The 27,602-nt window shown below is 41.0% G+C and overlaps 2 protein-coding genes across 2 annotated transcripts in view; both read right to left on the reverse strand.

Annotated features, from left to right (window-relative positions):
- SMYD3 (SET and MYND domain containing 3) overlaps positions 1-10,434 on the reverse strand; it is a 419,867-nt gene extending 409,433 nt beyond the window's left edge. The window contains exon 1 of the mRNA XM_042796047.1: positions 10,215-10,434. Within this exon, the coding sequence (XP_042651981.1) occupies positions 10,215-10,378 (164 nt within the window). The 5' untranslated portion in view covers positions 10,379-10,434. The remainder of the gene's footprint in view (positions 1-10,214) is intronic.
- Positions 10,435-17,070: 6,636 nt separating this feature from the next.
- Positions 17,071-27,598, reverse strand: TFB2M (transcription factor B2, mitochondrial). The gene is made up of 8 exons (XM_042795641.1): positions 27,208-27,598; positions 26,224-26,312; positions 25,711-25,864; positions 25,167-25,315; positions 23,514-23,603; positions 20,966-21,028; positions 19,536-19,687; positions 17,071-18,113 (listed from the first exon to the last, which is right to left on the reverse strand). The coding sequence occupies exons 1-8, from the start codon at positions 27,566-27,568 to the stop codon at positions 17,927-17,929; spliced, it is 1,245 nt and encodes a 414-aa protein (XP_042651575.1). The 5' UTR covers positions 27,569-27,598; the 3' UTR covers positions 17,071-17,926.
- Positions 27,599-27,602: the final 4 nt, after the last annotated feature.

Here is a 27,602-nt window from a genome sequence, read left to right on the forward strand (position 1 = left end):
AGGCAGTGCACGAACTCTACATGAACACCCAGGCAAGCCCTCTCCAGTGAAGCCAAAAGTTGTATTTCCTACCTACTGACTGCAGGATCAGGTGCTCTGCTACTCCAAGGCCAAGACAAGAGATTACTTTAAAAAAAATATTCAGCCTTTATTTCACTTAAGCTTGAGCAATCAAGCTAATAGCAGGGCAAGCCCTGAGCTGAAGACAGCTAGTAGCCAAAATGATAAACAGGAAAGCTAAATATTGCATAAACAGGGGATTACAACTTGAGTTAGCATAGGAATTACTCACTGCTGTTCAACCAATTGTGTTGCTTGGAGCCAACCCCACAGTCACTGCGATACCCTTGGGAATGAATCAAAACTTTACCTTGGCCTCTAAATAAAATCTCCCATTCAGCTGCAGAGGCACGCTGTGAGAATTATAATTGCAGGAATTAAGCACAGATCCTGAAATAAGTAAAACCAGTGACAAAAAGTCAGAAAAGTCAAGACACTGCTATGTAACCAAGACATCAGACAAAAAGAAAATATTTTCTTTGTGGTAAGAAAGAAGTAAAAGTATCTGCAGTGTTTCTTTTACTAAACGGAAACTACTGGTAGAAAATGCTTCTGAGAAAGTAAAATATGGCAGAAACACAACTGGGTAAAGGAATAAAGGTGGGGCCTGATTGCCCAGAACTGATCTGGGCTACAGGGCAAAAAAAAGTCCTGCTCCACACTAATGAGCCAGTTGGTCCCGCACCCCTGAAAGCTCTGCTTCTCCTGAAAACACCCATAAGACCTTGGAAATTCCTCTAAGTGCCCTTCTTAATATCTCATTCTTAGCTACAGCAGACTAAAGGCTAGCTACTACCAGAAGGCAGAGTCCAGCCCGTCCAACCTTGACCCACCCCTTCAAAGGCCACTTAGCTCCTCTCTCTGCCCAGCAATAATTTGATTCACGGGCACTAAGAGATTTTTCTATTTTGGTTAAGTGTGTTTACTGCCAGTTTATCTCTCTGCATTAGTATATCATAGGTCAGACAAGCACCAAAGCTGCCAGATGAGAAGCAGAAGGAGCGGGCAGGAAGGGGAGCAAGGATGTAGAGAGCAGTAAGAACACCTGCCCTTTCAGCAGCTCCTAGCCTGCACATCAGGTCGGTTGTCATGCAGATCCGTACTCCGCTTCAGAAGATGAACAGGTGGGGTGGAGAGCCAGGCCAAAAATTCTGCAAACCTCATCTATATTATTTTGAGTAACTGAAAACAACTGTTGTAGCTGGTTCTGAAGAAGACTGTAGATTCTTCAAGGGAAAACAGCATCATCCCATACACCATACAGCCAACAGCACATCGGCTTTTGAGTACAGCCACAATGGAAGCAATCACTAACAATTAATGAATTCCAATGCCCATGGACAAGATATCAATAGTTCTTAAAGAATTTAAACAAATTCCCTAACGCAGTGTAAAACTTTCAGCAACTTACATAAAAATAAATACTTTCTCAGGAGATACCTGAAACTAATTGTGTCCTTACGTATTACATTAGCTAGAAGTTGCCCACATTTTAATCACTTATGTTCTCCCTCATAGCGCTAACTTTAATTTTGTACTTGCACAATTACAATTCACCTGAAGAAAATGAATACTAAAGATAAGCCAATTCACAAACTTATTTTCATGGCATTATTTACCACAAGCAAAAAATATTCATGCAGAACATATTACTGTTTTAAAACACTAGTATTATGGACTGCACCATGAAGAAAAGAAAGATAGTATCAGGTGTGGATTCCAGATACACAGTAAAGCCTAAAATCAGAAGAATTTACAAGATGACTATGACTTAAATTGTCAGTCATAGCTTAAGAAGACAACAATTTTGATACAATGCCTTTCAAATTACAGAGCAATATAAGCATGGAAATAGTAAACACGAAATCACAACACAGTAAGACCTTTAGGGACTTTTAAAGCATGGCTAAACTTTAATTTTCATTTTCCATAAATGACAGACATAGCAATAAACACTCAACCTGGGAGAACTTCTTTTTAACAATGCCTCTCCTTTTCCTATTTCTTTTATTATTAACAGGGGCAAAGCCAAGTTGGCAGCAGAAGGCATTAACAGCAACCCTGAGGCCACAATGCAGGGGAGGAAGGGAAGAAGGGGATGAGGAAGTACCCACACCTTACCCAAAGCAGGCCCAGAGAATCCAAAGCAGTAAGGAAGTGTTACCAGAAAGCGGTAATTAATTCAATCTCCAAGAGTCAGTTTTGGAGTGTTAGAAAGCAGGCATTCTTTATGACAGCGCCAGACACACAGGGGATAGCTCCTCCTAATGTGTGTGTGTGAGAATGAAATCAACAAGCATTTATACTACCTTAATCATACATATTCATTGCATCTTTATCATATTCATAACTTTACCAGGAACTCATTTAGCATATGTCAGTGTCTCTTGTGCATGTCAGTTGGAGTCTTCAGGTGGTCGTCAGGGGTTCTTCAGATGAAGGCTCATAGTCTTCTTCAACTGTGTTCGCCAGTTGACCCTTACTTCTGCACAAACTCAGTCCTGTGGTCACATACATCTTGTCCTTCCAGGCTGGCCTGGTCTGGTCTTGCTGCTAATTTGCAGCTTCCTTATCTTTTTGTTTCTTTGCACCTGCCACTACAAGGCCAAACCATCTCCAGTAAGATTATGTATGAGTTCCTCATCCTACAGTTATATCCAACTATTCCTCAAAATATCTGTATTTTTTCTGCAGCACAATTGTTAAATGGTTAAAACATCTTAAATTGCTCTTAATAACTCTATTCCACAAATATCTATTTTCTACTAATCTTATTTCACAGGTATCAGATGCAGGGAGCGAGGACCAAAATACGGCACAATGGAGAGGGTTTACAGCAAATAGAACCTGAATTACATTCCCAAAACAAATCTCCAGGAGAAAGAAACAGTTGGTCAAGGAAAACACCTACCAAGGTATATTCCTAACAGCAACACAGAAAACTCCTGACCACCCTATAGGGTGCTGTGAGGGAGACAAACCAAATCAACAGGCAGGCCAAGACAACTTAGTATGAATGCTATCCTGAATGACAGAGCATCCTCCATCCCCACCTTCAACCTGTCTCTGAGCAGAAGGAAAGGGAGATGGAGTCTGTAAGTGTAATTTCTGCTAAGGGCTTTATTCATCTAGACAAGAAACCTTAGGGCCTTCTCTGGAAGAGATACTGCAGGGAAGCACAGTCAATGGTCTAGTCTGTTCACTCTTGCAGATTCTCCTGGCAACATCCTGGAAGCCACTACTCCTGTGGTTCCAGCTGGCACTAGGACAGAAAAAAGCATTTCTATCCTGCTCTTTGTAAGGTTGCTTCAACCTTCACTGTTGTGGTAAGATGACATGGAGGAGGGAGAGTATCTTCTTAGGAAAATGCTACTTTTTTTAGGCTATTAGTCATTCAGGTACAGATAGAAACATTTCTGTTGGTGGTGATGTTTCCCAAGACCTGAGAAATCGTACATTCTCATACATCTACATGGAACCTGAAATTCTGATTTTTTGTATAGCTCATGTCTCGCATACAATTTTGTTTCACATCCTTTATCCTTACTTCACACAAAATCAGACATATCAAGAGATAAGAGCACTGCAGTTGCACTCCTAACTGATTAGTCAGAAATGTTACATCAAGTTACAGCGTAAAATTCCCAGGATTATCCTACCTTGGAAGCATAGAAACATACCAGTTCCTAATAGTCACATTGTTTCCACACTGCAATTACCACTAATGGTATATAATTTGTTTATATTCCTCTACTTCTGTTGTCATTTCACCCCAGCCAGCAACTAAGCACCACGCAGCTGCTTGCTCTCTCCTCCCCTCCCCCAGTGGGATGGGGAGGAGAATTGAAAAAAAAAAAAAAAACAAAACAAAACACCTCGTGGGTTGAGATAAGAACAGTTTAATACCTAAAATAAAACAAGAAAAATAATCAAAAAAATATTATCACCGTAACAGTAATGAAAAGGAACGTAACAAAAAGAGAGAGCAATGAAACCCAAGGAAGGACGAAGGGATGCACAGTGCAGGTGCTCCGCGCCCGATGCCCGAGCAGCGACCTGCCCCTCCCGGCCAGCTCCCCCCAGTTTCCACACTGAGCGTGCCGGCCTACGGTACGGAACAGCCCTTGGGCTGCTGTGGGGCAGCTCTCCTGGCCCTGCGCCCTCCCGGCTTCTCGCACACCTGCCTGCTCACTGGCAGAGTATGGGAAACTGAAAAGTCCTCAACTTATCCCAAGTGCTGCTCAGCAACAACTAAAGCATCAGTGTGGTATCAGCGCTCTTCTCACACTGAATCCAAACCACAGCACTGTGCCAGCTGCTAGGGAGAAAATTAGCTCCATCCCAGCTGAAACCAGGACAACTTAATACAAGGTTATGCATCTCAAAAACTACTGGAAATCTGTCGAACTTTGACTGTCGCTAAAGGGACATGAAACACACCATACCTCTCACACCTTAAAGATGTAATTGCCAAGAAACTCACGGCACCAAGTCATGCTGACCAACTGTAATTCATTTATGTGGTAAATCTAAGAATATTTTTTTATATATAAGTTTAAGGAATTTTTAAAACCATGTTACGCCAGTCTATTAACAAAATCATGGAAACACAACAGTCAATGAATAAAATAATAAAAAAAAAAAAAGCAGCTTTTTATATAAGCAAACTACAAAATGGGGATATTGGTTTAGATCTAAAAAAGTGTAACTATAATACTCAACAATCTTAGTTGGATGAGAACTGAGGAAATGTTAACAATCAAAGAATGTATCATCAAATTCTAGTTTTCCACATTTCAGTATTCCTGCAGAACAAAATACAAGTATTCCAGGAACACCCAGAGCAACAAAACAATAGGTTTTCAAGAAGCCAGCATAGTTTTAAAGCTATCACTATGATAACCAGTGGCAGAAGTATTTTTTGGAGATAAATGAGGAGACAGTGTAGATTTTATAGCCTCACGCATTGCTGGAAGTCTCATATATGCTAAACTTCTATCTGTGTAAAGAAAGAGCATCCCTTAACAGAGATGCTCTCTTTGGTGCTTAAGGAAGCATCTTAGATCTGTTGGTGAGCGACAACACCTTCATGGAGAAACCTCCATTGCCACAGAGACAAAATAACGAGCTCCTCTCCACTCTCAGAGTCCCAGCTGGGGGGTGAAAGAGGTACACTTGAAGGGTTAAGGCCTAGCTGACCTCAGGCAGAGCTGCACTAGACCAAGACAAGGTCACAGTGCTATGAAGGACCACACTATCACAACCATCCCCTCGTCATTCTCCTTCTGAATCAAACCCTGCTTCTCTCTACTTAAAATATTCCACACTGTGGTTATAATTTAATGGTATTTTTGTACCTTAAGGATGTGATTCACCTAGGCACGCGGTACTTTAAGGATGTGATAAACATAGGCATGCCGTACTTTAATAGCAGCATGCCTACTTTCATGATGACAATGATAATAATAATATAATATTATTGTTATTATTAACACTAATAATAATACAATAAATCAGCAGCCAATTTGAAAGTGTCTATGCTGAACACATAGTACTGAATGCACAGTCCTGAACGCAAAGGTGTATCCATTTGGCTATTTTTAAGCCAGGTGAGGTAAAGCAAGGAGCATACACTTGCTGGCCTGTGTTTATCACTTTGTAATTGCCCAACTATTTACCAAATTCTTGGTTATATTTCCCATACTGCAGTAGTGCCTCCTGGCAGAGCTAGTCCTTAGATGTTCTTCCCCTCTCTAAATATGTTTACAAAAGTTGCAGTCATACAAAAATCACATGCATACGTCCTCTTACTCCATTACCGGAGTCTGAATTTCTGATCTTACCCAAACAAGAAACACTTAAGTCTTTTATTTCATAGTCTATATGTAATGTTGTAAAGTACCTATTGTCAAATATTCACTTTTCTTAAGAGTCTCTTTCCTTTAAAGGCATAGGTAGTACAGCATTTGGAAACAGGCTAGTGTCACCTCATTTTCCTACTTTCTCTGAGACACAGATTCTAGAAAGTTTGTTTACTTGTTGCCAAGTGTCAGCCAGGACTTAAGTTTCCTTGAAGTGGCTTCTTGTAAACACAACCCACCGCAGAAACTGTCTGTAAAAATCAAAGAAACGCCAAAGGCATAATTGACTTTCATCCTCATTTGGACTCCCATTCTGTAACACATTGGGTATCTTTTCTACTCAAAGTCTGAAAGACCAAGCAGTACCATCACTACCACATACCTTGCAGGAAACTCAATCAGCAGGGATTAATGGCTGATAGAACATCAAATACACAGAGGAAGAGAACTGCCAAGCACCAAGATGCCATTTCTGCACTCACTTATTAGACAAAGAACATCTTTAAAAGTCATGTAAAGATTTAATGAGCTGAGCAAACTGAGCAACACCACCAGATGAAATGGACAGCCTGATAAATCAGCATATGCAAGCAAACTTCGCAACGTTAAATTGTCCTACATTAGAAGTCAGTACTGATTTAGGATTATTTTATTAATTTGAGAAGTAACTGGCTATATTCAGATTTTAATAGAACTTCTAATCTGATCAACTACATAAAAGCAAATTCTAATAAACCATAAAATTAAAAAAAAAAATAAAAATAGTACCAATTAATGGCAGAAAAAGAGGTCAAATAAGCATTTCCCTTCTAACTTAAAATTTTGCACAAAAAGTTGAGAATATCAGTATTTTCTGATCTGCTGCGGTATCATCTATAATCTCATGTAACATTAACAGCAGAACTCTAAACATATAAGCAAATCAAGCGTTCCACTGTTTGCTACACTTTACCTTTTTCAGGAAATAAAAACATCCAGTCTTCACACTCACCTGACCATATTAACTGCAAGCCTGGCTTCTGACACTGGCAAGACAATGGAAACTATAATCAAGAATAAGATCATTAATCACCTGGATGAATAAAATCTAGAAGGATAGAGCCAGCACAGCTCCTGTGAAAGGACAGCCTAACTTGCCCAAGTTCTATGAGGGTGTCAACACACATATAAATAAAAGGGATTTACTGAGCATAACGTAATTGTGGAAAGGCTAAATTAAGCTAACTGCCAGGGACTGGAAGAAAGACCATGTTATGGCCTGATAGCCAGGTAAAGGATAAAGAAGAAAAAATAAGGTATAATAGTTGCTTTCCAGAACAGAGAAAGGTGATGGCAGCCTCTGAGGATCACTGGCCATTAGCTTTATTCACCATCTCTATCAATATTCAGCAGAACGGAATATACACTGAAACCCCCTAAAACTGTAAATGAAACAGCTTTGTTTAGCCCCTCAATCCTGATACATAAACCTGTACTGAGCTGTACTGCCATGACCCCATGTTAAAGAGGTATTAAAGCATGGAGAAGCCATACAGAACATTTTTAGCTAGTAAGAGAGGAAGAATTGTTTCTGTTGCTTTCTGCAGTAAGTTGTTGGAAAAAGATGCTGGCCATTCAAATCTTGTCAGATTTCCATAGAAGCACAAACAGCATGTTTTGAGCAAGGCACTGACCCTAACACTACAGATACTCTTTTGCAAAGAAGGTACCATCATGCAACACAATGTCATGTGTTCTCTCAAGACATTGCTTCCATAGAAATACACAGTCAACACTTTTCTTTGGCATAAAAATTTGTATTTCTGAGCAAATCTTTACTGTGGTATTCTATTTCAGGATGGTAATTTTTTAATTATTAATGGAATGTAATTCCAAACAGCTATGCCACCATATTAGATCAGCTATAGCAGAATATTTTAGGCCAGCCTTCTGTCAAAAACAACATGAATCTATTCATTAGAAAATACAGGATTATCTCTGAAGTAAGAAGAATTCACAAAAGGGGAGACAGTTACCAAAATCTGACATCTGGACTACATACAACACAGACCTAATAACACTGACCAAAAATTTGAACGTCACCATAGTACTAATAGCCCAATAAGTTAAGTAAGGGATGTTGGTTTTTCTACTGGTATATGCGCTAACTATATATATACACACACACACACATATATATATACACACTTCAGTATTTAAAATCCACAATAATATTCACTTTAATTGAGATAAGACTTAGCAGAACTACTGAACCAGCTGACCTTTCCTCTCTGATACAGAGCAGCAATCTGTGCCCTCGAAAGCCATCCTTACCCTGCCTGGGTACCTCAGACCCTCGTTGTAAAGGCTCAGCCAAGGTCAGAGGGTAAATCAGCACTATAGCAAACTGTGACCTCAAATCCTGGTGAGGCCACGCTGCCCCTCAGCAGGCAATCCAGGAATTAGATATTGTGTACATCATTACCCATCCTCCGGCTCACCCAGCACTTCTCACACAGACAAAAGCTGCATCCAACAACATTTACTACTACATGTTGGGAAACGAGAGTATAGAATTACACTTCACAGTATAAAGCCTCAAACATTAATTTTATATATAATAAGATTGCTAAAATGCTAAAATCAATGTCAAGCACGACCAATTTTTAAAAATTTGTGTTCCTGTACTGCCATCTAAAGATCAGAGTGAAAAAAATGTGACTTTTATCTTCAGTCCTGGAAATAAGCGGTAATGGTTATTCCAATACCTGGCTTTGAACAAAAAATCACAGTCCGTATTAAAAAAAAAAAAAAAGCAGATTCATTAAACAGTTTGACTCCACATCCTATTTCAGCAGTACTTCACCATTTTTTAAATTTCCATATATTATAAGAAAAAAAAAAAAAAAACCTATGTGTGGATATAGGTATCACTCACTAATTTAACAAATTCTGCTGAATAAGACACTGACTTTAAGTAGATGAATGAAAGTCAGCTTGCACAGTCTTCATCTATAAACTCTGTCTGTCACAGTACATTTTGCAATGGAAGATAGATAAGTGGAAAATTACTTTTAACTTATTTGACTTTTTTAACTGATACCACTATTTAGAACAAAAATTTTCAAAAATGCATAATTTTTCATGATATATCAGTTGGTAATGCCACTATTTTTCCCCAACAAACCTTGCCCTGGTTACACTTTTATACCCAAACGCTGCAGATTCATTTTCATTCCACCTGTTGCTGCACTCAGGCTGTGTTCTGAAGCCTGCAACCTCTCACAACCTGAAGTTGAAAAGATACAGGCAGCCACTACGCCGAAAGACTCTGATGTCACGAGTCACGACGTCACAGATACATTAGCTAAAAATCTTTTTTGGTTTTGCTTGCTTAATATGCTGAAGTTAAATGCAAGTGTGTCCTGGAACACACTGTCAGACCCGGGAAAATGAGGATCACGTTTTAACTTCTTTAAACAGAAACTGAGGTGCCCTGTAAGGACACAAAGCAAAACATTGGGAATGTTTCAATAAACACACCGTCAAATATTAAAAAAAAAAAATTAAAAAAAAGGCAAAAGCTAGCAGTACCGAATGGTCTCTCTTCAAGCCCTGGTAATTATATATGGTTTTGGATTACCTACCGGTATGGTTCAGGTATTAATACACAGATCACCTACAAACAGGTCTGTAACAATCTATCTTGCTGGAAAATTGCTGAAGGTTAGGAAACAGTTATGTTTGTTTGGTGGTTTTTGTTTTGTTTTGTTTTTATAAACAGACACAGAAAGCTACTGCGGGTTTCTCAGTTTCCACTTGCAAGGATTTGGGGCAAGACGACGGGCATTTATTCAACGCGTGTCTCAAAGCCACGCGCTCCTCGCCCCGGATAACCTCGCGCGGGTGGAAGCAAACTCCGCCGCCTCCCGCGGCCCGTTTCCTGCAGGCGGCTGCCGCCCGCCCACAGCGCAGCGTGGGCACCGTCCCACGGGCAGTCTCCTCGCGGGGCTACAGCGGACGAGAACCGTCTCCCCACCACGACGGGCAGTTCCGAGGAGCCCCGGGCGCAAGTCGCAACAGTGACCCCGTTACCCCACCCCCGCCCGGGTCAGCCCTTCTCCCTCAGAACCGACCCAGCAGCGCTCAGCCGCTCCGCCCGCCGCCACAGCGGAGGCTCCGGCCTCCACCCGCCACCGGCGCCCCTCAGGCGAGCGGGACACGCGCCCGCCCCGGCCCTGCCCCGCCTCGGCGGAAGGGGCGGTGCTAGCCGGGCGAAGAGGTTGCGGCGTCTTCCCCCCCCCCCCCCGGTACCTGCGCAGGCAGCGCTCGCAGACGCCGCCCAGCTGCTCCTTGGCGAGGACGTAGGCGAAGGGCTCGGCGCGGTAGAGTAGCTCGCCGGGCCGCACCCGGCGGCGGGAGCGGAGGCCGCTGCCCTTGCCCGGGCTGGGGAACCTCTCCAGCGCCGCCGGCTCCATCCTCCCTCCCGCCTGCACCGCCACGGAGGGAGCGCGGGGCGGCCCCACCCGCCGGCACGTGACGCGCCTCTGCCGCCGCCGCCGCCATCTTAACTCAGGGCCGGGGCCGCCCGCGCCCCTCAGGGGCTGAGCGTGGGCGCGTCCGTACCGTGTTGCTCCTGGCCGGCGGCAGCGGGGTGGCCCTTTGCCCCAAGTGGGTAGGTCGACGATACGTTTTCATTAACATATCAGTCACCCTGTGATGCTAAACGAAGGGGTTACCAATGTTTCTAGGGCCAATAACAAGTAGGGAGCGTGCTGGGGTTTTCCCGCTGATTTTGTGGGCTGGTTGGTTTGTTTTTAAAGGGAATGAGGCGGTTGGAAACTGTACGTCTTGTGAACAACGAGGCTGGGGACCGTTCTGGCACGCTCCCTGCAGCAGCCCCAGTCCAAGCTCAGAGGAAACCAGCTGCCACATAAGCCCTGTGGAGTGCCATTAGTGCTTCATTTCCATACCGACCCAGCCTCAACACTGACACGGAAGCGGAAAAAACACGTGCAAAAATAAAAGTGGCATGAGGACACGTGGAGGTTGCATACCCACAGCATTGTATGCCAAGAAGTGAATTTCCACAGGCCCCTGCTGTGCAGAGGTGAGGGACCTCTTTCTTGTCCCAAATCTGGCTTCTTCACCTGGTGTGCAAAGAGCCAGTCAACACACTGATTTGAGATACTTGTCTTTATGTCTAGTCTGCAGAGTAGGGTGCTGGCCACCTAGCACCAGCCAGCACCCCGAACACATCAGTCCTTTTTTATAATAACAAAATGCAGCTGATTGATTGGTATTCTCAAACTTCCTTATCTACCTCTCACCCACCCTCATCACGCATATGCGTTTTATCTCGTGTAGAAAACATTTGGGGAGGCCCCTAATTAGCATGCTCATGGTTCATAAGTGGGTGTGTATTTTAGTGTTATTATTACCTAAGGTTACTAGAAGATACAGTCCCATCTTAACTTTATTCCAAAATCGGGCACGTAAAACTGCAGAACAGAAATTTACAGCCTTCTTACCCCAGGAGTTTCTGTGTGTCTTTGTTAGAGATTAGGTATGTTCCAAGGTTTCAGTGCGACCAAGGTCAGATACTCTCCCACAAACCTCCATAGTTGCTCAGTTTAGAACCTTTGAAACTCTTAACCCTGTTCTTTTGACATTGTCCTCAGTCCCAGCCCAGGGCCGTGTCCTCCAAGGGGCCGCAGGGGACCAGAAGGCCCTGGAAGCTGGGCAAGCTGATGCATCCTTCAGTGTACCGCGGAGGGAAAATCGTACTCATTCTGTACTGACAGCCAAGGGTTTGTCAGCAACTTGTCTTCACTGGTGAGACACCGAAACCCACACAGAGAAGTCAGATCTCAGACCGGGTCTTCACTGTATGTAAACCCATTTGTTGCAGAAGATGACACACTTGTTGGTTCATTATCTTGATCAAAATATTAAACGGTTTGGTTCACAAAGGAGGAGATACGATAATGTTGCTGTCGAACAGCATCCCCAAACAGGACATTTTACTTATGAGCTAGCATCCAGACATATTTCTGGATCTCACTGCTTGGCATCCGAGCTCTGGCACTGTGTATCACTGGGAATGCACCCCATAGACCAGCTGCTTTTTGTCAGAGCCATCAGTTAGAGGCACCAGATAAATGACAGGGGAGAAGCAGAACACTTTCAAGATTAACTAAGAGCACCACTCTGAAATGATGATGCTCAAAGCCCATGAGATGATAGGTGCTTTCCGTATGGATATATGTGACTTTCATTCATTTATGAGATTCCTTACACACCTGATGCAGGCTAAACTGCAGACTTAGTTTGTTTTTCCTTACTATGCCTATAGAGGGAGTTAAGGCTCACAGTTCGGAGTGTTGTGTCGTCCTGTCAAAGAACACTGAGAGACAGCATTAACAGTTCTGCAAACAGCTTTTAATCTTTAAAACAGACTCGGTTTTGTTCTCAGTAATGATTATTTCAGAGTGCAGCTGTTTTCATCCAAGTTGCAACAGGGTAATCAGAAATGGCAATATGCATATCCAAAATCCTGCTTATTGGGAAGAACCGAGGTACATCAAGCCACAGGATTCCCACAGAAAAATATATTTTGACATTCACTTAAATCCTGCAGTGACATAATTCATCACCAAAAGAACTGACAGAAATCTGTCTGTCAGTTAAATGGTTATGCACATTACTATGCTTATCTTTAGTTCTCCTAGCAAATTTTTAAAGTGTTCAATTACAAGTGATATTTTGAGATGCTCGAGAATTATCCTTGTTCGTTATTAAAATATTAAACGACTACCTCTGTATTTAGCTTGTATGCTTTACTTCTTCACCTATTTAATCTTCTCTTTCCCCATTTCTGCTGTTTTACTGAGTTTCTAAGCAACCATTGCCCAAAATCTGTGACATATGCAAACCTAGGAATAACAGAAGTTAATGTCAATCTCTCTTAGGTGGCTAAAGTTAAGAGATGAATGGTCAAACAATATAGAAAAAGCATGAACTTACAGCCCTACCCATTTGAGAACCTCAAAAAGTGCACTCAGGGAAGAGCTGATACGAATATACAGTACCAGATGTAGCTTTCATTATTTCCTCGGTTTTCCAAGTCAGGTGTTCCCACATGTCCCATAACACAACAAAATATCACAAAGTACAAAAATGTGTCTGAGGGGCAATTCAGCACAGTCTTCAAGTAATGGAGATCAACTGAGTGCCCAGCTCAGGTGTTTTGGGGAATAACAGTCTGAATTTTCAGAAAAGCATAATGATATCATGGCTATATATTCCAATAAGTGATCATTTAGCCCTTGACTATATTTAGTTGAATTAATTCCTGTTATTAGTATGGGGGTTTTATATGACCAAGTTATCCACTGACCTAGACAGGTCAGACTTCCCAGCAGCTATTTGAAATGCATGACACATTCTGGACAGAAGCAGCTGTCAAGGCATGTAATGGAGGCACTTTTGTGGGAAATACCACTTAATTGTGGCTGGTGCTGCTGAATTAGTCAGACTTCCTTACTGGTAGTAGATGAGACAATGTAGTGGAAACTTAGCTCTTCTGTCTCAAGACAGCGTGTTTTATAACATAAATTTCCAGAAAGAATTGCAGTAATAATCAAAATTCTGATCTTTAGACATAAACATGCGATACCCTTTCCAACCAACACAGAAAAAAAAAAATAATATTTTTGGGGGGAGCATAATATGGCTCAAAACACAAAATGTTAAATTTTGGATTAGTATAAAATACGTGTCACTAAAACATAGGTATCAAATAATTAGTGGAAAGCTTGTAAGCACAAATAAGATTTTTTTATGAACAAATAGGAAGCTCTTGAAGAGGTCTCTTCACTTTTAGTGTTGGTGTGCTGGTTCAAAAATTATTCTAGAATATAAAATTTAAAAACTGCAGAAGCATTTTAAGCACAAATTCATAACAGATTTCACTCATAGTTACATAGATTTTACCTGTTGATTTTTTACTACGAATTTTACAAAAGCTTTCTTTTATTTGAGTCTTGACTGCCTCAAACACATTATTTTCCTTCAGCTGGCAGAAAGACTCTTTAGAAGTTCACCAGCATGATTTCTTAGCTGTTTGTCTATTTGGTGTTTCATCAGTAGGATCAATTACATTGTGTTAAAGACTTGCTTACATTATGAGTAACTGACTGTTCCACTTGGTGTATCCTAACTACCCCTAATTTCCCTTGGGCTTCCTATGCTTGCTGCTTGTTGTGTTCTACCAGCTGGGGACAGCCAGTGTGTCTGTTTTTAGCTGTGACACGTTAAACTCCATACACAAGGAAAGATGCAATAGCTATTGAGCAAGGATACAATGTGAGTGAATAAACATCTCCCACTGACTTGTTGTCCTTTCTGGAAAAGTTACTGGTTATTTTCATTTCTTCAGTGTTTACAGAAGGTACAGCTTTGCTAATTGAAGGCTTGCAAAGCCTCAACCTACAGCCTCATACATTTCATTTAATCTGCCAGAATAATTAACCCCACTTATTTCTCAGGAAGACTCAGGTTCTTCCTATCACACTCGCACATCTTAAACTACCCGACACAATCTGTTTCTCAAATTTTATATTGGTATTTTCTATCAACATTTTCATTATTACCTGCAAGGCTAAGTTGTAATTATTAAAATGTCCAATGCTGAACAAGCCTTGACGCCAGTACATACACGTTCCACTTTAACAACCCTTTATCACATCATCTACTGTGTTAATTAGTACAAGGTCACAAACCTTGTACCTTCTTGTGGATCAAAAGTGAACAAACTATAGAATACAGCCTGACTGATCTAATTCCTTATGGCAAAATTCCTCATTAACTGAGCATCTAAGGACCAAGTTTCATTCTGGTTTTCTTTGCTATGATTTTAATATAGTCAAGTAGTAAAACTTCAGGCCATTGCCATCGCAGTCATGTGATTTTCTTTTATGGGCAGATGAAAGGCACAAATGATGGGGGCCATTAGAAAAGACTTAGCACCTCTGAAGTTACAATCACTATACAAACTTTGATATATTGGTGCTTTAATATGGCATCCCAAAAGCAATTTTCTTGGTAGCTCCTCTAAGAAACAGTATTTGAGGAGTGGGAGCAATACTTAAGATTTCTACTTGATAGATAACATATATGGTTCAATGTTTTAGAGGTTCATTAATTAAATCGGCCTTGGGGGAAGAAAAAAAAAAAAAAAGATACCACAACCTGGAAATTGAAATATGCTGTACTGTGGACCTTCTGTTATGTTGTATGCATGTGGTAACATTCAGCTCATCCAAGATAACAAAGACAGGGAAACACAGGAAGAAATAAATCTGCCCGAAAGCTTGCAGCTAATTAATGTAATTTTTAAAAATCTATTACTTTATATCTCATATAGAAATAGCGTTATAACACAAAACTGTGTAAAAAAAAAAAAAAAACACCACTAAATTTTGCAATATTTTAAAATGCTTGTACTAATTTAAAAATATTTTTTATTACTTACTGTATCTGGCACAGTAACTCAGAAATTACTGCATTTTCAGAAATGGGAAACTTTGCTATCCCACCATGATAGAAAGGTAGTTCCTGTAAAGCTTTTGGTCTCAAAGTTAGCATTAAGATCTTCTATTCTGAAAAGGTCTGGCATTTTAAATTTTGAGTGAATTTGCAGTTTTGTCTTTGAATAGCATTTTTGAGGGTTACTAACCTGTAAATACTAACCTGAATTTAAATACTGTTTTCCTAGTTGCAAGTTCTGTCTTTGCACTTACATGAATCAAAAATAACCAGAGATGGCTCAATTTTCCATCATGTCGAGGAATACAACAAAAGCAGGCACGCAAAGGAAAGGAACACAAGTAGTACAGGGTTGGTTAAAAATCGTAACAAAAATGCATGGGAAGCCTTTATGTACAATTTGAAATTTCAGTGGAAGTTTCCATTCAACAGAAGCTGTAAACTTCCAGCAGTAAGAAGTACTGAGTGGATAGCATCAATTAATCAAATACATAGGCCTAGTTCAATTTCGCTCCCCCCTCTTTATTCACATACACCAGTAATTTTCACTTTTTTCCCCATCTCTTCCATCAATACCAAAACCATTTGTATGATGACAGCCATTGTTCTCTTCATTTCACATTTGTGATCAGGGCTTAATGGCAGAGTTCTGGTTAGCATTAAATCTCTTAATTTCAAGTCCCCAGTTACACAATATTCCCTCCACTTACGGACTTTTACCTTGAGAGTCTCTGCATTGGCTTAGTAAATGCTCTTTTCCAACAGCATCAAAAAAATCACAGCAAATAATTCTTTTTTTTCCAGTTAATGTCTGAAATGTTTTCAGCAACACAGTTAAAGAAGTTTGATGTAGAAAGTGGTGGTCTTATATTTTAAACACTGAATACTTTTCCTGGTATGTTGCTGTGAAACATCTTGTTGCAACAAGAGCAAAGTATCCGATTTGAGGTGGTGGGAATCAGCCCAGGAGACAAGACCGCTACCATCTACTGAGATTGAAAAAAAAGGTGGAATTGATTCTGTTAATGCAAGTTTGCATTCATGGTCAATTTATAACTAGAGTTATCTGAAATAGTAAGATAGTAAACAGAAACCCTCAAATCTTCATGGCCTACACCAGAACAGCAGTAATGCTCCAAGACAGAATGCAAATGAAACCTTTGCCTTTCCAGCAGTTTCATCAAAACATTACAAAGGCTTATCAGCAGCTTAAACATAGCTGCAGCCTAGCTAGCAGAGTGAACCGAGGCTGCTCAAAGTCAGTTTTGCTTCTGCAGCAGGAACTGCAGGAGGAAGATAGAGATGATGGCTTGTTACATCTATACCTCACACCATGCTTAAGAAATACAAATCTGTGTTTGCATTGTTTTGGTCAGTGCTGTTTTCCAAAGCACGAAGATAGCTCAGCCTTTACCAAAAAGGCATTTTATTAATTATTAGCTCTGCTAATAAAAAAAAATAAAAAACAAACAAAAAAAATAAAAAATAAATGTATTTTTGGCCACAGCTCTGCCCAGAGGAGACGGTGATAAAACACAGAACCAGTACAGCCTGGCAGCACTATTGGACAACAGAAGTTACACAGTAAGACACAACGAGAAACTAGGAACAGGTTGCATTATAGAGTCCTATAGCTAAAGAGAGAATTTTAATAGCATATGGTTTAAAAGTGATTTTGTACATATAATACACATTAAACAAATACATATTGAGAAAGGTTGCAGGGAGTGATTTCTTTTTTCCCCAAACTTTATGCAGCACTGAATGTTCAGGTGACTTTTAGACATAAAATAAATCCTATATACATATAGGTGTTCACATTTTGTAAACTAGAACCGATAGCCTAGTGCTCTTTACAAATTTTCAAAAGAAAGAACTGTTACAACTTTTTTACTTCCGATATAACAATCTTTAGTCAAAAAACCCCTAACTCTCTGTTGATGTTTTATCATGCCGTCATTACATTGTCGTCTATTAACCAACCACTATTGATTTATTAATAATTATGTTGACTTTAGACTGCAAGGTTTTTAGATCAGGAGACAATGTAATGTATTTAGTTGTTGTAAAGACCTGTGTATTTTGGGAATCTGTGAAAGGGCATTCAGAACACTGAGCACTGAAAGAAAACCCACACAAATAATTATATTTGGTCTGTTATTTTTTTCAAATATTGTAAATATACAGCAGTGTAACAAAAAGTTCTGTTTAAGTGGTACATCCAAAAGCAGCAGGTCACTAATACACTCCTAGAAAAGATGCAAAGTTTGTCCATTCTAGATAGGATTGTGATCAAATAATTGTGACTCTTATTTTTCATCCTGTGTAGAAGGGCTCTTGTTACTTGCTAAATTTATTTTCCTGTTCGGACAGGAAATCATCTAGCTAACAGTATCTCTGATTTGACTGAAATAATTTCTTATCAAAGTAATCTTCCAGAAGCAAAGGTGATCTTCCAAAAGACAGAAACTTTAGATTTATAAGTTTATGTTCCTTATACTTCCCAAGTCGTCATCATAGAACCAGGTTTCAGTAAACATATTAGAGTTTTGCAAAGCCTCGAAAAGACGCCTGTAGTCTTCTGGGTATAAGTTACGTGTTTCAGCATTTTGGGGAATTTCTATCTCTCTCAGTAATTTGCCACTACTGTCCAAGCTCCATGAACTGAAACAAACAAACAAAAAAAATCATAACGGAGTGTCTCTTCCTGTGAAAAATTAAAGAGCAAGAAACAGTATCTGAAGGTCCATTTCACTCTTTCACAGCTTTCAGAAGTTACTATCTTCCTACGACACAAGTTATTTTCAATCCATACTGCAAACAGGAAGAAACCTCTGCTAATAAGATATATAAATATGAAAGAAAGCCCCCAGCATGCATAGACAATACCAAACCACATAAGCACCCTTGTTAGAGGGTGGGTGCTCTCCCTCCCTCCTCTGCTTCAACTGCATGTCACTAACAGGCATTACAGCATAAAAAGGGGTTATTCTTCAATGCCGGGGAAATTAAAGCCAAGGTCATCTTCAAGATAATGATTCAATATAGCATGAATTAGTGTGACTTACACCTCCCAGGTATTTTCTTCTCTATATAAACAGATATATCCACTGTGTCCCCATCTACATCATTGCTATGAAAACAAGACCTTTTATAAACATGCATACACATGAACTATTTCCCGAACAAGAAAATACTGTATAAATACACAGAAGATGCACATTAGAAGCCTTCAAGGTTAGCACCACTTCCTGGCTGAGGGGTCGAGTTGAGATTAGGTACATCACTGAGCTTTAAGAAAGAAATCCATTAAGGCTCTTTGCACTTGTCTTTGCTAAATGAGCTACTGGAATTTATTAGCTTTTTTTTTTTTTTTTCAGGAAATTAACTTTCATAAACTACTACCAGAAAATGAGAAATTTATTATTTTCATTAACAAGTTGAAACCAATGCTTTCCAGACTGCAAACGCTTCCTGCTTATAGGAAACAGAAATCTACTGATAAAGCAAAGTGAATAGCTCCAATGTAATACCAAAAAGAATAATTAAGAGTTGCGTAATTGGTAAATAGGTCTAAAGCCTAATTTTTTAATTAGATAGAAGAAAGTCATTTGAGGACATCCCCAGTCTACCTCCAATAACCTTCAGCTGTTTTCATTAACGTTACTCAGATGTCTGTTATAAATGGAAACTCTTTTCCAGCTTTTGATTTCTATACATGCAAAACACTTGATGACTATTATTATGTCTGTAAAGTCAGTGAAAACTTCCTGCAGATACATGACCTCACCTCCACTGGAGGTACAGACAGTCGATGCACATCTACATTCTAAATACTTGTCGACCTTCTTGTCAAACCTCAAGTTTTTATCACCTGTGAATACAGGTCAGGAACAAATAAAATATTGTATTGTGGGTTGCAAACATGAAATCTCCTATTCTACATGTAGATAATTAATTTAACAAAAAAAAAAAAAGCAAGCTGTATTTCAGTTGCAAATAAATGCTGCTTTGAGAACATACTTTAATATTTTCCTATATTTCTATGAAGAAAAAGTATAAACACTGTAATTATTTCTTACTTACTTCAATCTATTAGTAAGTCTAGACCTGGGTTTAGCAAGACACTGTTTCACCAGGAAAATAAAGGTAGATGAATTTGTGGGTGTCAGGCCTCCTGTAAATAGATTTTGCCGAGGAGTCAGTCGTACCAAACATAAATGGTCATTTGGCAGCCACTGCAAGAAGAACAAACCAAGTCACTGAAAAGTCATTTTTAAGACAGTGTCTGTCTTTAGCTCTAAGTAAGCATTTCATCTATGCCACCAGTAACATTTCTTAAAAAGTTTCAGAAGACTTAAAAAGAAGACTGGAAGCTGAGGCTTTAAAATTTTGTTCTAGACCAAAGATGCTTTACCTCCCCTGACCCTCAAACAGGAAAGGAAATAGGAAACAAAACAGACACACTATCCCTTCAGTTTTTTTCTCATTTTTTAAGACTGAACTTTCTTAGTTGAAATAGACAATACAGGCTTGATGTGAGTTTTCATAGGATTATTTGACCTAAAGTATTCCTATACTATGCAAGGTATCAGATCAGATCACTTCAACTATCTGCCTTTTGCGTATAAAGACAGAATTATTTGAGTGTCACATCAAGACAATATTGCAAGTTGAGGATTTTATGAAACTGGGAAGGCCTGGAGTCTAACCAAAATAAACGTACTTCTGTATTGGTAGCAATGGATATGTTGTCCAAGAGGGCTCACATTTGTACTCCTCCTAAGACTATCACAATACATCTTACACAATCCACCCGTTATGTCTCTCTACATGGCTTTACAGCAAAACACCCAAGTGTGTAAGGGACACCCAGTCGCTTGCATTCACTTATAGTGACTTATATTGTATAACAACATTTCAAACAACACTCAATATACTACTGTAGCAGCTTTCTGGGGAGGGTAAAACCAAATACTAAGTGAACACGCTTTTGTATTATTGGTATTAAACAGAAATACACAAAGGAACATCATTATTTCTCTAAAAGAGAAAAGTAAAGAACCTTACACAAGGTATTTAAGCTTTGAGACTCGTACTTTTCAGCACACGGAATCTACACTGGACATGTGAATAACCATTTTAATCAAAACCAGCAGCACACTGATTGTGCTATTAATCATGGTAACACTTGTTTTGTTAAAGCACGTAGATGTGACCCTGTCAGCAACTTCTTTTGAAAAAGACTCTACCTGCTCACATCCCTTTATGCTGTTTATTCAATGTATTTTTTTCCATCATAGACAATAAAGATACCAGCTTATTTCAATTTCTAAGCTAATAACAATTCTTCACCCCACTTCTGATGAATCTACATGCTGCCTGTAAGTTTTAATTCGAAGAATACTCCTTACAAAATACCTGTGTAAATTCTGTTACAAAGTTATTTTAACCTTTTAATTGACAGTGATTTAGCTGCATCTCCAAAAGGAGAAAAGTGTGAAGAACGATCTTACCATGCTTTTTGGTATTGCCAGTCTTCCATTTTTCGAATTAGTTACAAACGATGACCAAGGTTCCTATGGGAGGGAGCAAATATATTATAGACTTAAAGTGCTTTATTAGAATAGAATACAACAGAACTATTTCAGCTGGAAGGGAACTACAACAATCAACTAGTCCAACTGCCTGAGCAATTCAGGACTGACCAAAACCTAAAGCACGTTAAGGGCATTGTCCAAATGCCTCAAACACTGACAGGCTTGGGGCATCGACCACCTCTCTAGGAAGCCCATGCCAGTGTTTGACCACCCTCTTGGGAAAGAAATGCTTCCTACAGTCCACTCCAAGCCTCCTCTGGTGCAGCTTTGAACCATTCCCATGCATCCTGTCACTGCATCCCAGGGAGAAGAGACCAGCACCTCCCTCTGCCCTTCCCCCTCCTCAAGAAGCTGCAGAGAGCAATGAGGTTGTTTCTCAGCCTCCTTTGCTCCGAACTAGACAAGCCCCGAGTCCTCAGCCGCTCCTCACAGGACATTCCTGCCAGACCCTTCACCAGCTTTGTTGCCTGCCTCTGCACACATTCAAGGACCTTCACATCCTTCTTAGCTCATGGGGCCCAGAACTGCACACAATACGCCAGGTGAGGCCGCACCAACGCTGAACACAGCGGGATGATCCCCTCTTTTGCCCGGCTGGTTGTGCTGCATTTGATGCGCCCCGGGGTGCCGTTTGCCCTCTGGGCTGCCAGGGGGCTCACCGCTGGCTGGCACTGAGCCTGCTGTCACCAGCACCCCCAGGCCCCTTTCTGCAGGGCTGCTCGCCAGCCACTCCTCTCCCAATTTATACTTGTGCCTGGCGTTACTCCATCCTAGGTGCAGAATCTGGCATTTTGACTTGCTAAATTTCATCCCGTTGATCATTGCCCAATGCTCCAATCTATCTAGATCCCTCTGCAATGAGCATCTTGTCTCTCAAGACCGTCAACGGCACCTCGCAGTTTATATCACAGCAAACTTGCTAATGGTGCATTCAACCCCTGCATCCCGATCGTTGAGAAATACACTGAAGAGAACTGGCCCTACAACTGAACCCTGAGGAACACAGCTGGTGACCGGGTGTAGCCCCTGTTCACTGCAACCCTTTGAGCTCTGCCCTTCGGCCAGTTCTTCACCCAGCGCACTGTGAACCCGCTCATCCCACAGTTGGACAAGTTGTCCAGAAGGATGCTGTGGGGGACAGTATCAAAAGCCTTGCTAAAATCCACAAAAACTTATCACTAGGCAGGTAACCTTATCATAGAAGGACATCAAATGAAACAGGGACCTCTGTGAACCCACACTGACCATGCCTGATGATTGCTACTTCCAGTAGTACCCAGTCTAACTTTCTCCATAATTTTTCCAGAAACTGAGCTTAGACTACCAGGTCTGTAGTTCCCTGGCTCTTCCCTCAAACCCTTGTAAATCTGAGTAACATTGGCTAGCTTCCAGTCAGCAGGGACCTCCCCAGGCTCCCAAGACCTATGGCAGATGATCGAGAGAGGTCCTGCTGTAGCATCCACCAGCTCCTTCAGTACTCTGGGACGAATCCATCAGGCCCCACAGACTGGTGAACATTCGGCTGATACAGCTGGTCCCTTACAATTTCAGTGTCCGCAGATGGAAAGTCACTGTTCCCACACTTGTGGTCCTCTGACTCAGGGGACCAGGCAGACCAGGGTCTATCAGTATTATTACAGGCTGAGGCAAAAAATGCATGGAATGCCTCTGCTTTTTCTTCATGCCTATTAGTCAGATGACCATCTCCAACAAGTAACATCTTACTCCTCAACTCTTTAGTACTCACCTTAATATCTACCTCATGGTATAAGTTAGACAGAAGATAATAGATAGTGAAACTTCTAATTTTAGATTACCAAAACATTTAAACTATGAACGTAGGTTGCTAGAAAAAAAGAGCACAAAGTCTAAAAAGCATAAAGTGAAAGTTGATGGCCATGTGCTCATGTGGAGGTGAGGGGACAACATAAAAAACTTTTTAAAATTAAATCATAGCATATTTGACTAGCAGGAGAAGCAAAACAAAGGTACCTGCTTAGAACATAAAGGTACCAAGACTCAAAAGAATATTTCTACTGCACACAGCTCAGGAAGTTGAAAGCATACATGATGGCAAAATGCAGAGGACATAACGAAGAGCAGACCATGACAGACTGGAAGAGCAGTCTTCTAGTCTCACAGAACCCTTAGCAAGATGGAAAAAGACTTAGTTGTTTTGCAAGCATCTTTCTTATTTACCAGCTTCTGAGAATAAATGTTTTTGCGTACATTGGCCTATAATGAAAATACTGACATTATAGTTAATAATGATGCTGCTTAACTGAAAGAGTTTTACACAAAACGAGACTCTTTCAGGTTTTTACACCCAAAAGTTTTCAATAGTTTTCCAACTACTTTAAACATCAAATTAGCTCCCAATTCATTTACAATAGTAAAACACTACAACACTTTTTATAAACATATCCATAGCATTAGACCATATCAGCAGGTACAAAAAACTTACCATGTGCAGTAGCTGAATTTCACATCCTACTTGCCAAAGTACACTAAGCGCCTGGTAAGCCTTCACTTCCATAGGGTTTGCTGTTAATACCTAACAAAACGAGAGCGTTTTTGTGGCAAAACCTAAGATTGCCTCTTTATCTAAGCAAAATCCTTATATATATATACGTATATATACATAACAAGTGATAAGAAATTAATAGTTAAGTCTAAAATTCCAAGGTAAAGTTACATTAGGCCTCAAATACCTACTTTGTGCTATTTTAGTTCAGCTTCCCAGAACACATTATTAGAAGACATTATGGCAGTCTTAAGTATTTCTTCGCAGCAGTTATGTGGATAACTGAACTATGTAGAAATTTCCAGCTTATACTTTCTGGTCAATTGTAAGGCAGAGAAGTTTCACACAAAAGAGAAACAGGGATCATATTTTGTATAAAAACCATAACACAGGCAGTTATCAACTCGCACTGATAAGATAATATTCCCAGTAAGACCAGCAAGCAGAGTAAGCCAGAAATCAGGTGACCACACTGAACTTGCAGAGTCATCATCCTGTTCAATATTACAAATCAGACATTTAGCGCAAAAGTAACAAAGAGATGTTACTCTCAAACAGGGCAAAGAAAGTAAATTGTAGCAGGGAGATTTAACTTCTCATGACAGATTTAGACAGCCTTGTCATATGATTAAAAAAACAAAAGCAAAACAAAACGGAACAAACAGTGCCCACTAAAAGAAGGTTCCAATTGCTTTTACTTAGGTACACAACTCTCATTTAACAGGGTTCACAATATAACCAGAAGACTTAATAGAAAAACCACAGTAACTGCATTAAATGAATAGGCTGCCCCCTATTTACTCAAAAATCTGGCCATTAAAAACATACCATTTCAGTGGATATCTTAGGGGTGTCCAACCTCTCATTCCACAGAAGAATATACTTAAGACTTGATTTTTTTCAGTAGGGTGTTAGCCATAACACAGGTTGTATAAGCACACCTGGAAGTCTTTGCTTACTTCAATTAAAGGTTTGTGGCTCCCTATGAACCTCAAAGTTTCACAAAAAGAAAAGGTACCCTTGAACTGTAAGTACAGTTCTAGAGGTTTGGGACAGGATAAATTAGGAATACATAACCCAGAAAGCTGCTCTGCACCTTAGTGTACAGAAACTTAATAAAAAGGTGTGTAAATAACTCTCATTTTGCCTTAGCTTTTTTCAGTACTGCATATAAAAGCAGTTCAAGAGGACAGCTGCATCTCACTGAGTATGGTATTTAGTAATCCTGAATCCTCTTTACGAGGCATTTTGAATTCACTTTTCATTGACTACTACCTGTAACTAGTAGTTTTATTGCAAAATCACATTACAGAAATTAAGCACCTCACAAGTTTCAATAGGAAGCAGCTAGTCTGCTGCTGCATATCCTTCTCAAGGACCAGTCTTCACTTTTCTAAGATCTGTGGTCATGTGACAACAGAATGTTTCCCAACAGTGCTATTACTGCATAGAGAGAACAAGTAGGAAACAGACGGGACTTAAAAATTCTGACAGAAAAAGAAATTCATTAGCAATAACTATACAATATAAATGTTTTTGTGTTCTGTGAAGCACTACTTATTCTTTACTAACTGTACGATCTTTTATACATACCTTGTACTCTTTTTCACTTACAAAGATGTTGAGTTCTACTCTTCCATATCTGAATATGGAACTGCATTCATACACGGCAAAAAGAAGCCTCCAAAGCATGATCCTTTCCTTTCTCTGTTGTAAGATTCCAAAAACTCTCACAGGTACATCTGTTTCAATAGTGTGTTAAAGTATCTTTAAAATTTTGCAGTTCGCACTAGAAAATCTCATTAATGCTGATGTCTAAACTACGAACAATTAAGAAAAGAAAGTCTGTCAGCTCATGTTGTTCAAGAATGAATACAATTCAAGCTTTAGTCAAAGCTAAGCCCAATTTGCATTAGACTAAACCTTTAACGAAGACAAGCAAATACCTGAGATTTCATATTGCCACAAGGTTTTTTTAAAGCTAGCAAGAACCTAAAGCTGAAATGTAGGAAATAGTATCCATTAATCAAGCATATATATTAAATGGAACATATACCTCAAGAAAATCCTAAAGATTTTGCCAAAGTGCCTATACACCCTTCAAATGTATTTGTAACGTGTGATCATATACATATACCTGCCCTCCAAGGAACTGCTGCTACATCAATGGTTTCAAAAAGTTTGTCAGAAGACATAGCAGGTGGTTTCAGTGCTCCGGCATTCAAAGGATCCAGTCTGAAGAAGTCACCGTAAATTACCTTTAATTGTCCATCCAGGCTGTTCTCTAGGGACTGAATAAAGTTACCTTAAGTTGAAGAAGTCTGGATGCCATAACCTGTCTTGCAAAACACCCAAACAAAAATGTTCAAGCACTACCTAAAATTGTTACCCAATCAACAGGAGTTAAATCTCAGAGCTGCTTCTTACAGCTTATTACAAAAAAAGGTCAAAGCAACTGATTATAAAACAGCCTATTGCTGAAGGTGCAATGTAAAACCAAACAATACTTACTGTCATTAAGCGCTATTTCAGACATAACGATCACTGGCTAATTCCTTTTTGATCCAACAGTTATTACAGAATTGTAAGTTAATGTCTTATTTTCCCTTTAATTAAGTTTTAGAAATGTGCTACCAAATCAGAAGTGTACCTGTAAGTTTGGAAGAAAAGCTGAATTGCTTTCTAGAGCTACCACTCTAACGCCTGCATTGAGCAGAGTTCGGGTCAAGATTCCAGGACCTGATGGGGGGAAAAAAAAAAAAAAAAAAATAGAAGTAGTGTATTTTTTCTGTAAGTGATTTCCTTTAGTGATTTTCCCAACATACCACTTGGGACATACCACCTTCAACAGAAGATAACTTGTGTTTGTTTAAACACAGTTCAAAACAAGAGTTTGAATAAAGATTAAAGCAGAGTCTGCCTGAGATTGCTCAGTGAGTTACGCTAAGCACAGCATAAAAATTAGATACTATATATTAAATATAACGTTTCAAATATTCCTACGACTTTTTCTTCTGCTAACTGAAATATACTTTGAAACCTTACCCATATTATCTCTACAACTAAAACACCCTCAGCAAAAATCTATAAAAAAGTAACTGCAGAGGGCTAGCTATGTAACAGCCCACAGTATTAGGCATGCTTTTACTGGCAGAAAGTTCTCCTACAGAAACAGGAACATTACCCGGATAGAAATTTGACGCTTCTGCTTGCCCTACAGTGAAGTTTTAACACCAGTGACTCGAGTCTCCATCCTGACTGAGCAGCCGCTCGTTTCCCGCAAAGCCCTGTGTCAGTGGCACCCCCCCACGCCCCCCGCAGTGGCGCGACACCCCCCACGGCCCCGCCGGGCGCCAGCGCCCGCCCTGGAAAGGCACCAGAGTGGCGGCCGGGGCGGCCCTCAGCACGGATCCCGTCCCGGAGGGCCCGGGAAGCGCCGCCACGCAACGGAGCCGCCACTCCCGGGCGAGGCAGGGCCCCGTCCCCTTCCCGCGGCCCCGGGGGCCCGTCACCGCCGGCGGCGAGGGCGGCGGCTCACGCTGACCCCGCAAGGTCACCGAGGCACGCCGAGCAGCGCCGCGTCCCGGCGAAGCCCCAGCGGGCAGCGGACGGTTGGAACCTCGGGGCGGCTTACCGGGCGCGAACTCGAGCAGGACGGGCTGGGGGCCGGGGCTGGCTCCGCTCTGCAGGCAGCGCTGCACGGTGCGCGCCAGCCGCGGGCAGGCGATGAAGCGGCGGAGCGGCGTGGATCTCCGCTGCGCGAGCTGTGCCTGCTGCACCAGCTGCACCGCCTCCGCCTCCTGCGGCACCCGCAGGCCCGGGCTCGGCCACTGCCCCCCCGCCGCCCGGCCCGCCGCCCGGCCCGCCGCCCGGCCCGCCGCCCGGCCCGCCGTCACGCAGCACGGCGGCAGCCCGCACAGCAGCGGCCGTAGGGCCGCTGCCAGGAGGCGGCGGCGGCAGCCCGCGGCGCCCGGCGGGGCCCAACCCGCAAGCATCGCGCCGCCGCCGCCGCCGGCTCCGCGCTGCCGG

This window comes from Tyto alba, unplaced genomic scaffold (genome assembly GCF_018691265.1).
Source record: "Tyto alba isolate M040663 unplaced genomic scaffold, T.alba_DEE_v4.0 Super-Scaffold_22, whole genome shotgun sequence".
In the NCBI taxonomy this organism is placed as follows: domain Eukaryota; kingdom Metazoa; phylum Chordata; class Aves; order Strigiformes; family Tytonidae; genus Tyto; species Tyto alba.